General features: G+C 36.8%; 1 protein-coding gene across 5 annotated transcripts in view; it reads right to left on the bottom strand.

Moving 5' to 3' along the window:
* The window catches only part of MPP7 (MAGUK p55 scaffold protein 7), a 145,675-nt gene that overhangs the window by 91,719 nt on the left and 39,877 nt on the right, over positions 1–14,079 (bottom strand). For 4 of the 5 annotated variants that reach the window (XM_064704046.1, XM_064704045.1, XM_064704049.1 and 1 more), the window contains one exon: positions 12,714–12,877. The exons of the other annotated variant lie outside the window; for it this stretch is intronic. In XM_064704046.1, the coding sequence (XP_064560116.1) occupies positions 12,714–12,750 (37 nt within the window). In that variant the 5' untranslated portion in view covers positions 12,751–12,877. The remainder of the gene's footprint in view (positions 1–12,713; positions 12,878–14,079) is intronic. 5 annotated transcript variants of the gene reach the window in all.

Below are 14,079 nucleotides of genomic sequence, written 5' to 3'. Positions count from 1 at the left end.
ATTTTACCTTGTCACAGTTGTCAAGCTTCTACATCCATATATATTTACACAAGGTTATGCAGAAAATTCATAAAGGTTTTGAGAAAAGGACAAACCCAGAAAAAAGCATACATTCCTTTGCTTAATCGTTATTCCATTTCCCTTGATGTTAGCCAAAGAGTGAAATGAGTCATGCATAGGAAAAACTTCCTTAAAAGAACAGAAACTGGATAGGGTGGTCCATTAAAAAAAGGTTCGTGGTTTTTCTAAATATTTCTTGCTAATATATTGCTTAATATTTTTTTCAATCCTGTGTTCAGCAAGGATCCACAGCAATACAAAAGCACCTTCTCTGTTTTGCAGGATTAAATTTCCAAAACAAAACCAACACAGTTTTCCCAGACACACATGAACACAGAAATATTTCAGTAACATTTTTAATTTGCAGGTATTTGAGATTCTCTCTAGGGCTGAAGCAATTGCTGCTCTCAGTTATTTGTGGCACACCTCAGCAGCGCTCTCGGAGGGGCAGACAGTAGCACACTGTTCCACAGCAGCGTACAGCATAAAAAATCCATCGTGCACACAGACCATCAGAGTGCTGTCCAAGAAATGCAGCAACAGTGTTTGCAGCAGTCCTCTGTAGGGAGGTAACCTGGCATGAGTTGATATCAATTCATAGCACATGTTTAATTTTCCAGTGGGATTACTTGGGGTAAAAAGGACAAAATGCCTTTTTCTCCTGTCTGCTGTCTACAAAAACACCAACAGTCTCCTGGGATCCAAGATACACGGTCCTGTTATTATTTTTAGTCTGAGTAAGTGCTGCTGTTCATCACAAGAACACATCTACAACATATTCTACTGGTAAAAGAACATTGTTGTAAATTACAGGTTACCTATTGTTATTATGTTTATTATCTCCCTGAAAGTTATGATTTAGAATATTTAAAATATTTATTAGTAAACATAATTTCACAACCTTTTCAGGCAGTACATATTCCTTTCAACATTGCATACAGCACTTTTGGGTTCTGATTATTTATATTTTCATCTTTTTACTGCCCCTTGATAAAATATTTTGGGAAAAAATCTTCTTTCCAGATACATTATTTTTGTGCTCCAAGCATTTTTCAGTGGTTGACATTAATTTTTCTTACAATCCTGCTTTTATTTAAATCTGTTCTTGTTTCTGCTTCAGAAATACTGCTTCAGAAATACTGCAAAAACAAGATAGAACTAAAACCAGATTTTAAAATTTTGCAGGCAGAAAAAAAGACCATCAATCTTTGCCTAGCAAGATACAATCACAGATTGAGGTGACAGCCAGAGAAAAGAGGTCTCAGTGGGACTTGTGACTCCAACTTCCCAGATTATCAGAACTCCAGAACTTAGCAAAAATGGCTTTATCACACAATTTATGAAAACAGTTTCATTTAAAAAATGAAAACATTCCTTTTTTTTTAGAATATTTTAAAAATTCTTTGCACTTGGCCACTTTGTTACTGTAAATATATTTACCTCAAAATAACCTGAAGGCTGTCAGAAAATGGAATAGAAATTTTCAGTGTAAGCTTGCACTGTGACATAACTGCTTGGGGACAATTCCTGTGTGTCATTCAGAAGAAAGAAAACAGAAACTTCAGACACTTCCCTCAAATAAAGGCATGTAACAGAGTAAGCTTTCTTTGCCTTGATCCATCAGATCTGCTTAAATTCCACATGTAATCAACTATAAAAACTATTCTCTCCTTGTAACTTGCTCCTCAACACTTTGATAATCAAATCCCTAGTAAAAAATAAAATGAAAGTTTGTATTTCCCGATGGATTAAGTATTAGTGACACAGGGGAAGACTGAATCAGCCCATAATGAGACTTTGGTTTTACACACAAAACTCCCAGAGAAGAACCCCACCTGCCAGCACTCCGGGAGTGGCAAACCTGCAGGTCCTTACACACATGAAGGTTTCACATCCAGCTCAAAAGTTTCTGTGAGCTTTACTTATTTGTACAGCCCTGAATTGCCTCTTCCAGGGAAATGGGTGTCCACGTTCCCAGTGCACCACTCCAGCTTCAACAGCAATGCACCCCTCGGTGCAACTCCCCTGGGGAAGTGGAGACAATTAGACAGGTGCTGACTGACTTTATCCAATATCATGGCCATGCTTCTAGTTCTTCCCTGCTTTGGCTCTAGAGTCCAGTGTTTAAAGCTTTCAGCCAGAAGGAAATGAGAACCCATCCCTTCTCCATCGCAGTGGAAACTGAGGCTGTGCCATGCAGCGTGCTGGAGAACACCACGCTCTTGCTCTAAACACTCCTCCCCAAACTGTGTAAAAAACAACTCCATTAAGGAGCCAAGTAAAAATCAGGCAGAAGGAGGACTTAGTGTATTAACCTGGGGAGAAGACAAAGATCTAGAACATATCTAAAGTTAAATTTGTGTGATTACAGATCACCTGACAGCTCCAGAAGGCAATGGCAGAAGAAGGTGGTGGCACCTCTAAAGGCTTACCTTTCCTCTTGTTTCTTCTTGTTCTGTCTGTGATGAACGGTACCACAGAATCAAAAATTTTCAGATGGGCATTCTGATTTTTATCTATTAAGAAATCAAGTATGTGGATCTTCTAGACACATCTCCAAGTAAAACATGATTTTTACTTGTGTCTAAATTATGTGAAATGTATTGATGTTAATCATTCCACTGTGAAGAAACGGTGAAAATTGTGGCTGGCATGTGACTTTACCAGCACATGGCACATTAAAGAAAGCGTGTTTGTGATATGGACAGGGACACAATAATTTGTCAAGTTAGTGTAAACTGGTAATGAATTGACACCACTTTATTGGCCTAATTTTACTTACCAAATCTGAACAACTGCATTTTTCCTACACATGAAGGGCAGTAGCTCAAACTCCTGCAGCCCTCTAAGATCCCACTCTACAGAGATGCTGCCATAGAGCAGTAGAAGTAATCTGAATTTCATAGTAGAGTGCTTCAGATCAACTTTAAACCTCCTGCAAAATTTCTAAGTAGTATCTCAGGTGGTTCTAGAAGTCAGAGCCAAAGGCCAGGGGAAAAAAGTGCAAGTTTAACAATGGCTTAAGTAATGCCAGGCTGTTAAAACCAGATGCCACACTGAACACTTCTGAATACTTTTAAAACCAAAAATTAACTTCCCAAAAGGTCATAGTGATACTCCCTAAAATACAGGTTGTTTGGCAAATTAAAAATGCATATTCATTGTATCAGATCAGAGTGAGGTGTATCAGCACCTCCAAGGTACCACTGCCTGCCAGGCCTTGATTGTGCTTTTGGTCTCAATTGTGATGTTTCCCAATTCTTGAGTCATGTGGCATGCTTGGACCTCACTTTTTTTTTGAAAAGTCCCACAATGTAAATGAACACAGCCAAGAGCTTTTAAAAAAAAGTATCTAGAAGTTGTTTAAAAAGAAAAATAAAAGCAAATAAAAAAATCCTGTTGTTTTTAAAGCCGGATATGGGCACCACTGTGTGGAGTGTCTTGCAAAAAAAAAATTTTTTTTGCTTTTATTATACACTGTTGCTAATCTACTTAGGTTCTTGATTTTTTTTAGTCTGGTTTACCTAAGTTTAACCAGCATTTATATTCAAAAGGAATCCTGCACCCATTGGAATTTACTAGTATCAAAACACTTCAGGTGTCAAAACTCAGTAAACATGACTTACACAAGAAAAACTGATTTATTTTGATTTTTAAAAGTAGATAATTTATTCCCAGAAGACCTGAGCATACACTAAAAAAACTAACAATGTGATTAAACATAGAGATGTAAGACAATTATGCAATTTTAAGAAGGGAAGTAAGTCTGGTGATTCCTACAGCTCAGGGAGAAGAAACCCCAAGAACAATCACAATGTAATCCCACCTAAAAGGATAAAAGATAAATTTCAACTGTGTTCTTTCAACACACTTAAGCAGTTACTGTCTTCAGAGCATCTTCACCTTTTTCTAAACTTAATTAATACAATTTAGTTTTATTTGATCTGAAGACCAAAATGTAGAATAACGCTAATTCCAATTTAAAAACGCGTACAGTAGATTTGCACCTGCAATCGGATTTAAGACTAAGAATCAATGGAAACCTTTTAAATCAGAAACAACAGGACATAAAATATTTTTCCAGTTTTAGAAAATTGCTTCCTTTGTAGCGTTATATTCTACAGAAGACTGCTTGTTCCTAGGAGGAGAATAAATGGCTAAGCAATTGATTAAACTGTTCCCGTACTGAACCACTCACATTGCAGATTCCAGATGCTCAACATTCTTGACATCAGAATGGAAAAATTTACTGTTAGTCTAGAGAAATTTAATATCACCATTCTTGTCATATCCTTCATAGCTTCATTATTAGGACAAGTCTGTGGAAGCTATAAACTAGTGCTAAATGATAAAAAATATGGTCTCTGCGTTCCATCACTTTCTTACAAGAAAACACCAGCTTTGTTTTGGTAAGCGTAAGGAAAGAAATGGAAACATGGATCTGCCTTTGCTCTCATATGCTAATTAATTTCCTGAATTAGCATTCTGAACAATGATGCCAGGCTTCAAATCTAGAATTTTTACAGCAACTGAGGGATAATAAACACTAAAGAACATATATCTAAAGGCCCAGAACAACACTGTAAAAATTTATTGTATTAATAAAATAGGACAAACCAACCTTTAAATTTTCCACTTTGTCAAAGGTAAAATAATCAGCACCATTTGCTGCCATTTATAACAAGCTAACATTTTTTCACATTTGAACTGTACTTTACAGTTCTACGAAGGCTCAGACATTTGCCTTACACACAACCAAGCATCATTGCAGTAGAAGCACTTATTCTGACATCCTTGCTGCTGAATAACAAAATCAGTCACTAACACCACATACTGAAAATTATTTCATTCTGAAATCTGAGATTAGTATTTACGTATATATTTAGTACAGGTTCAAATAAAAACATATGCACTGTGTCTGCATATTAGGATGGACATACTGCACTGTCCTATCAGACTCCAGCTGTAAAAAGACCACTATGCGCTCAAATTTATGTGCTACAAATAATTCCTTTTTTATGTTCTCTTAAGTAATTCCACTGAATATATGGGCTTGCTGACACTACAAAAAGTTAAAGAGTAACAATTTTTCTCTGCAGAGCCAGATGGATTAACTCATTCCAGTAAGCAGCTTTTTTAAATTTTGCGGTTTAGTGTTTCTACCAAAAAAAAAAATTAATTTTCAAAGTACAGAACACCAAGTAACTACATCATGCACTTGCATAACTACAACATGCAAGTGATCGGCATCTTGGGAAAAATATCTGTTTTGATTTATTTGCTAATTCACAAAAAAAAGTAAAATGCTGAAATCCTTACAGATGGCAGAGCAATAGAAATACCAATGTTGTATATTTTTTTCTAATGAAAAAAAGAATTTTGCTGTAAGTGTCCTCAAAGAACAAGACTGCATATTCATAAGGGCAATAGTATTTTAACTCAAAAGTTGTACCTAATTTTTATTCCTCAAAGCTACAGTAAACTTGTTCATGCACCTTAAAACAATGTTATGACAGAAAATGTTGAATGAGTAATTATTTAAACCCATCACTTTAAAAAATATTATTTCCTTCAAAATGGAAAAGTCTTTAGTTTTGGAACTTGGCTCCCAGAGCTACAGAATACGCAGTTGTTTGAAACAGTTATTGGTCTTTTAGGATTTGTCTCAACATGTGTATTTCAGATTTAACATACCACATACTGTTAACGTTCTGATGTGAGTTAAAGAGCTGATCTCTATCTGCATCCACACAGGGCAAGACTTGCTGCAAAGTTCCTGCTTGCATGGCTCATCAAAGCTGTTTCAAAATCAAACCCCCTCAAAAACATAGTTACTAGACACTGTGTCAACATGGATATTTTCAATGTTCATAAAATGTACTTTTATGAGTATTCAAAAGCCCACCTTTTATCTGCAAGAATAACATATACATAAAACTGATTTAAAGTGACCCATCAAGGACAAATTAACAAGCAGCTTGTGGAAAACTCATACAATTTTATTTTTTTTTTAACTCCTGTCTCCTCCAAAGAAGCCTGCTATGGCACCTCGAATAACCTTGACTAATTGACTGGTCCTTTCCATAGACATCAGCTTGGCAACTCTTTGGTATTTCTATCTTGATCTTCATCAGCCCTAGAGGAGGCAATAGCAAGCACCTGGCAGGCAGTCAGGAAAGAACTCATTCCAGCACTAGGAAGGCACTGGGCACACTGGCCACGTTTTAACCCCTTAGTCACAGTTTACAAGCTTATAAGATACTTAGCACTGGGGAGGGGCAGCAAGGACTACTAAACATAGCATTTTACACCTGCAAAAGGAAAACAGAATATCTCATTAAGAGCTTGAATAAAGGTTTCTAGCAATAGAAATCAACATTATTTTCAAATCAGCTGGGTCTAAGAATTGTTGGATTACCACTGGAACCAGTGTTGGATTACCACGTATCTCAACCTCTCATGGTCAAGACCCATGCTAATCATGTATCTCATACAGGATATATCTGTCATGAGAGTAGAAGAAAAAGTCCTGCAATCCTAGGCAATACTGATGCCTGAAATCAAGTCAGTACATTATTTCAGTGTTATGATTCACTGTAGGACCTAGTTTAAGAATTAACACTCAAAACAAGTTATGCCATTACACAATCAGTCACATATATTCAGCCACATACACTTGATTTAAAAGTTTATAGAAGAATATAGGACTATGCACAAATTTAAAGAGTCAAGTATATTGACAGACTGAGAAAGTTGGGGCTGTTGAGTGTGGAAGAGTGTGCATTATGACCCACAACAAACTTTCAATATCTGAGGGGGGCCCACAAGGAAGGCTGGAGAGGAACTCTTTGTCAGGAGCTGTACTGACAGGACAAGCAGTAACGGTTCAAACTGAAAAGAGGGGAAATTTAGGTTAGTGTGGAAGCCATTCTTTGTGGTGAGATTGGGGAGGCACTGGAACAGGCTGTTTCCAGAAGCTGGGGCTGTCCCGTCCCTGGCAGCGTTCAAGGTGATGTTGGATGGGGCTCTCAGCAACCTGGCCTAGTAAAAGATGTCCCTGCTCGCAACAAGGGGTTTGAAGTTAGATGAACTTTAAGGTCCCTTTTAGCCCAAACCATTCCATAATCCTACATCACCACCTCCTTTTGAAAGTAAGTTTAGGAAAGTAAACTATTTGAAATAATTAAATTATTTCATCATTTATCTGTAAAACTAATATATTGCTTTCAGGTGTTCTTTGCATGTGTTGGGTTTTTTCCTAAACCAATGTGTTATTAAGGAAAAAAAAAATCAATTTTGAACCCCTGTATTTTTCAACAGGCAACTAACAGCTAGCAGGGAAGCTTCTCATTACCTCTTAGAAGTAATAAACTGTCTTCTGATTAAGAGGTTTAATTCTTCTAAATCAGGCAGGATTTGATGTGATATTGGGCTGAGAAGCCATGAAATGCACACAGTGTGCAGGCTCTGCTGGCTAACCTGGATGCTGGCACAGCTGCACCTGAGGGGGACAGCGTGGCACTGTGCTCTCAGCAAAGGACACCTGGCCTCAGCAGAACTGACAACCACGTGTGTGCCACAGCTTTCAGTCACAAACAGAGCCACACAGAACAGGGCCCCTGCTTAGAAACAGTATTGTACCTTCAAATTTATTACAAAACTACACGCTGCTCACCAAACAAAAAAAGGGGTAACATTGTTTTTCAACTGCCGGAGCATTTGAATTTAAATATGTATGTAAATTTAAACGAATTTTCCAAGTCATCATAAATATGTTGATACCAAAACAAATACCCTTTCTGACACCAGCAAGTTGTATTTTTAAAAATTAAATCAGATTGCAATTAAAGCTAGCCATACATCTCACACTTTCCCAAATCTTCCAAATTAATATTACCCTAAAAGCCATTTAATGCCTCTGGCAGATGGAGATGGGGAGAAATCAAGCATGCAAGGATAAAATATTGGCTCTGTTTATTAATTCAGTATAAATTTTGCCTCGGCTGTCATATCCATTTTCACGAATATCTGGCCATACCTATGCACCTCAACATGCTGAGAAATTAAAGCAGCTTTGAAATTATGATGTAGCCAAAGCATTTATACACCACACCTGCTGCAGCACACCTGTACCTGAAGTTACAACCAAAGGTGTAAAGCAGGTGAGCGAAGGCTTTCCCTCTGCTCTGCTTCCACCACAGGACGCCAGTGGGAAGCTACGGCAGTCTGGAGCAGGAACCAATGACCCTGCAAGCCTTTGCCCTGGCAGCCTCCAACAGAACAACTCCCAGAAAACTTCCCTTCAAGCCTCTCCTAAATTCCCTTTCTCTCCATGTCATAACAATGAGATGGACAGATCTTTGGCCACCATTTTATGTTGCTGCATTCTTTAAATAGGCTGTAAAAATAGAACTCGCTGATTTCTATCTACCTCCAAATCCTGAAAACTGGGTTAAAAGGCTAAAATTGAAATTTTAGCACTTCAAATTAATTTGTCCTTCTTCCACTACTGATGTTTCTGGTGCCCCCCTTTCAGCTTAGCCAACTACTCAGCTTTTTCTTCATATTATAACTTTTTTTCTCCACCTTTTTATTTTTATCCATTTTATTATCAAATCCTCTTAGAAAACATCATGTTGAAACTGTCAAGCTGATCAAAATGCATTAATATAATAGTAAATAAAGAGAAGACATCTATATGAAAACAATAAAAGCAAGACAGCTTCTTGTACAGGTGCCTAAAAAATCATCTTTGAACTTCACATTGCTTGCAGTGGTCTCTGACCACTGGGAAGTCAATCCATATGAGCCATCCTAGGAAAATATTTCTACCAGCATTCAGCATATCCACATCAACAGCATGCAGCTTCAGAGGTCGACAGAATCGGTTGAAAGAATCACAGAATACACTACTATAAATGCATTTTGGAAAAATACCTAACATTTAGAACAGATTTCACGTATTTCTTTAATATTATTACAAAAAAGAGATGAAAACATGAAAACCAGGAATATTTAAAGCCCGTATGAACTTAAAATTTGGTTAGTAACAAATGTGGAGGTTTTTTAAATTAAAAACCTAATACGTATTCGTTTTTGCAGCCTTGTAATACTTAGAAAACTTCGCTATCTGGCACAGAGCTCACTCCTTTATGTGCTCAAGGAGAAACTAACATAAGCCCTTGCACATTTTCTTTCTATAATTTACAATATTCAAATCCAAGAACTGCTTCTGACTTGTATTTTTCATTGCATATAAACAATCTCACACAGCGTCTCTTGGTGCCTAAGCTTGGCCCATAAATGTGATTTTCCTGCTGACAACACATGAAACAAAAACATGAAGTCTGCTTTGCACATTCATGCACTGCTTTTTGAGAACAAACAGAAAAGCATTTTTAAGCTTGTCAGTTAAGCAAGCTTGATACAGCGCTGGGAGGAAAGAAATCTGCAACCAGTTTACGATGTTTTTCACATTAGAACAACACTTAAAGCATAATGATGTCATCTTGGCTCCACCAAAGTCAGCAACAAAGCTGCCATCTACTACTGTGAAGCCAGAATTGCAATTTTACACCTTCCTAAATATAGCAGATAAGTGAATGCTACATCTCACAGACTTGCTTTACCTGCAAAAACACAAGTCTTCTTGCTCAGTCTTCAAAAATTCTGTTTGGTGGGCTTGCACACAGAGGGCAAGCAGACTTTTGCACCACAGAATCTGCTGCCAGCTCCTGAGCCAGCCCGAGGCACGAGCTCAGCCTTCCATTCAGGCTGGCTGCTTTAAGATAACTTTGATGTGACACTGACAGGACCATAAACCTTAAGGGTCACACAGATGTTATTCACAATGAGCACCTTTTCAATTATTACTATTATCATTATTATATAAAAATAGGTTTTCTATATGGCTAATGGAGAGTGGAAGAGAAAAAAGCATCTGCATTAAACCTTTGTCCTCTGCATGTAAGCCTTTGTCCTCTGTCTTTAGGTTAGTGAAGCCAGATCAATCTGGTAAGGTATAAGATTAAATTAAAAGTCACGATATCAATCTGAATATTTTTTTTTTTTTTTTAAAGATTGAAAATAGCACAGCCATTATTTTGATTTATCATAGCTTAAAGCCTGGTAGATGTCCCTCAAAACAGATTTAAAAGGTATGGCTTGTGTTCAGAAGAAGATACAGATTAAAACGTGGTAGGAGAAAAGCAAGCATATGAAGAATGTATATGAAGAAAGCAGCTGCAAGTACATGGTGCCACTTCTAATAAAAGCTGTTGACAAAGCAAAAGCAAGGTAAAATGGACACAGTCAGATACACATTTAGTCTCATCAGATACAGTCCAGCATGAAGACAATCCTATTTTTGACAGTGAACTGATACTTAAGACTATATCAAAAAATTTTAAATCATTAATGTTCCCATACTGGTGACTGAATATCCAGTGGTCCATGACATGACAACTTTCAATATTCACAGATGATGCATTTCTATTTACAAACCCTCACGGAATGCTTTCATTTGTTTTTAAATCCAGGTTTACTTTTATTTCACCCAGCATCTAATAGGCACAAAAAGAGGTTAGGCTGCACTTTGTCTGATTGTATTTACAAAAGACAGTCTCAGCAAACAGGCTGAGCAGGGTTATGTCCCTATCCTGAAGTCCCACTAAGTGACTTGCCAAGCCCTCAAGTGTCCCAGACAGGGCAGTCTCAACTCGTCACATGTCACAGTACAGTCTGTGCAGGCAGGGTGAGAGGAAGACTGTTTACCCACACAGGAAGAACAGAGGCAGGAAAAATTTTATGCACATCACTACTTTTTAATCTAAGAGTGAGAGTAACAACAGAAAAAGAGGACTTCAGAAAATCACCTGTATCATAGCCAGGGTAGGAAGCACAGTTTAATGTAACCATTCCAAAAATACTTAAGTGCGTATCAGCCCAATCAGGAAGTATTGTAAAGAAAGTGGAAGAAAAAAAAAATTCTCTTTTCATTCCGAATGCAAATTTTTATTTAGAGAAACAACTTATAACTTGAAGCAGAAAAAAAAAAAGAACTTAACAAGCACTATTATTTAAGAGCAAGAGATTAGCAGCATGTAAAGTGTTTTACTATGAATTTCATAAGACAATGGAGACACTTGAATTTTAACACAGATCTTAATTATGAAAGGTATGTTTGCATCATCATATGGATTACATAGCACAGTAGAACATGCTTAGAGGCATTTTAACATAGAATATTTCAAAATTAGGACTATCTTCTACTTTTTCAAGCACTTCTCTTTCTTTATTCAGAAACTCTGAGACTATTACGTTTGGACATATTACAATCTTTAAAAATAAACAAGTAATAGTTAAAAAAATTAAGGAAGGCTTTGAAAGAACACAAAAGGTGCATGATAAAGAAAGTAAAGGTCCAGAGTGGAAAATTAGCCCAGAGTAGACCCTGACACATCTTCCATAACTCAGCTTTAGCATACTGAACAGCTTCAACTCACTCATTTCCACGAGGAGAGGGAGAGAAAAAGGTATGCAGAGATAGGGTTTGGCAAAGTCATAGTCAAATCCCTTAAACACAGGAATAGGGAGACAAAAAAGCATATAAAACCAAACAACTCTCCTTCCCCATGGCAACAAATAAACAGACGCACACCCTAATTGTAAAGATTAATATTGTCATCTAGGATAAATTTTATGTGTGGGGAAAACAAAATCACTGCCCTGTACAGTCTACTAAAAATAAGAATCAAATGCAGTTCCTCCTATACATACTTATACACATATTTTTGGATTCCTGACTTGAAATCTCCCTCTTAATTTTCCAAATCCTGCTGTTACTTTTTATGCATAAAACTATGTGTCACAGGGTTGGAAAGCAGGGATCTTGTATTGTATTGCAATCTCAGCTGGATCACCCTTTTTTAACAAACACTCTTAAGCAAAAATACTAACTTCAGTTATCCCAAACGGAGGGGAAAAAATACTTTTAGAGAGGGAGAATTCAGGATAACAAGAAGATGAAATTTAACCTTTGAATATAACCTCCTACTGCCACAAAGAAGGTGAAAACTATGGAACGCTATGTATCTGCAATCCCACTGCCAGCAGCCAGTGTCAGGAACTGGGCTCTGACGTGGAAGGCAAGTGAAGGAACTGAACTTGAGACAGTATTTTTCTTCTCCTAATTTGTTACAGAATTGTCAAAACTGAATAGTCTGTGTTCAGAAATAACTCCACTGATAACTGTAACTCACAGAGGGGATAGTCTAGACTGCTGCAAATATTAAGGCATGCATGATATCATCATCTTTTTTTTTTCCTTCCTCCTCCTTTTTCAAGTTAACATTGTAGGAACTGTGCTCAGAGGTGAATCCAAATTCTTCAGATCCATCAATAATATATGTTTGGATATGTTCTTTTTAGGAGGTTGGGGACGGACAGGAAGAAGGTGATGGTGGTGGAACATTTCAAAATGAATATATTTTATCTGTGGCGCTTCATGTATCTAAATTAACTTCAGGGAGAAAAGGTTATGTTTTAAGTCTTAAATTAAAAATCTGGTGAGACCATAATTAATTATCGTACTTGAAATACAGACTTAACAAGTAAGCTGTGGAGGAAGCACGGCCCCTCCGTGGCGCGCGTACCTGTGTCACTTCCAGATCCAGCTGATAACGCCGGCATGGTTTAGTCTGCAGAGCGTCACACGCAAACCCCAAACCAGCGCTGCAGCCAAAGGCACAAGTTTATTTCAGTTTAACTGCTCGCAGCCAAGTTGTCTATAAAGATTTATGTTATCTCCCAGCTTCCCCTAGAAAGAACAGAAATAGAATTTTACAATTAAGAACATTGTTAAACTGTATATTACTGCAGCTAATCAAATCCAATGATTATCATGAAGTAAGTTTTTATTTAAGATTCTCAAAACCAAGCACTAGACATTTATTTATGACTGTTAAGATCGTTGTTTCCTCCAGGTGAAACAAATTTTGTTTTCTTCAATCTAGCCTACAATCCCATTCTGCAATAACAATAATTTAACACATTTCTCTTGTGTAAATTATACTCTTTAACTCCAGGCATTTTGGAAATAAAGTCTAGGGGTATTTTATTAAAACTGTGAATAATTGAGGTAATTCAAATTTTTCTACTACTTATCTCAGGGAAATAAAATTGCTTACAAGCACAGTAATTCATTCAGTGTTTCTATTTAAACTCCTTTCAATTGTTTTCAGGCCATTTAAGATTTTTGCTTGAAATCTGGAAATATAATCTAAATTTTAACTGAAGCTGTAAAAAGTAGGACTGGAGTAAATACTTTTCTAAGGTAAATAGCAGTTTGATTCATGGAGTTGATGGAGCCATTACCATGTAAGGAATTTTTCTGTGATTCATTATGACAAAGTCAGTGTTTGTTTAACACATATTTTGTAATAATTGTACAGGTCTATTGATAGTAAATTTTGGGTCTTTCCTTCAACCATTTTTTGAGAAAAATTCTGAGTACATGCAACAAAAATTAAAATTAATTTCAAATAGAAGTAAATGCATTTTTATTCAAGTATGTTAAAATGTGAAACTGGAACGCAAACATACGAAAAGAAATTCCAAGTCAAGACAGCAAATGTCTCCTTAGAGCAGGGCAGGGACTGATGTGTTTGCAGGGAGAGGGGGAAGTAGAAGCTACCAGAAAATAAGGATTTTTTTCCCCAGATTTCAGTAAACAAAAAAGGATCCTTGAAGAAAGAAAGCAGCATAGTTCTGCTTTAGCAAAAGAAAATAAACAAATAGAAGAGCATTTTGCCGCTGCTATTGCTGGTTTGAGTTTTGTTGGTTTTTTTAAAACACATTCATATTAATCAGAATGACTTTTGAAGTCATGTTGGCTCTTAAAGTGCATATTTTGGACCCATTTTAACTTGGCAACAGTCTTGTGGAAGAGTGATATACAGGTGCTGTAAACACTGTATGCTGTTCAAAATTTTGTTTTTCACTGAAAGAAATCTCCACACA

Source organism: Zonotrichia leucophrys, chromosome 2 (assembly GCF_028769735.1).
Source record: "Zonotrichia leucophrys gambelii isolate GWCS_2022_RI chromosome 2, RI_Zleu_2.0, whole genome shotgun sequence".
NCBI classification, from domain to species: domain Eukaryota; kingdom Metazoa; phylum Chordata; class Aves; order Passeriformes; family Passerellidae; genus Zonotrichia; species Zonotrichia leucophrys.
This window is presented reverse-complemented; position numbering and strand designations above follow the sequence as displayed.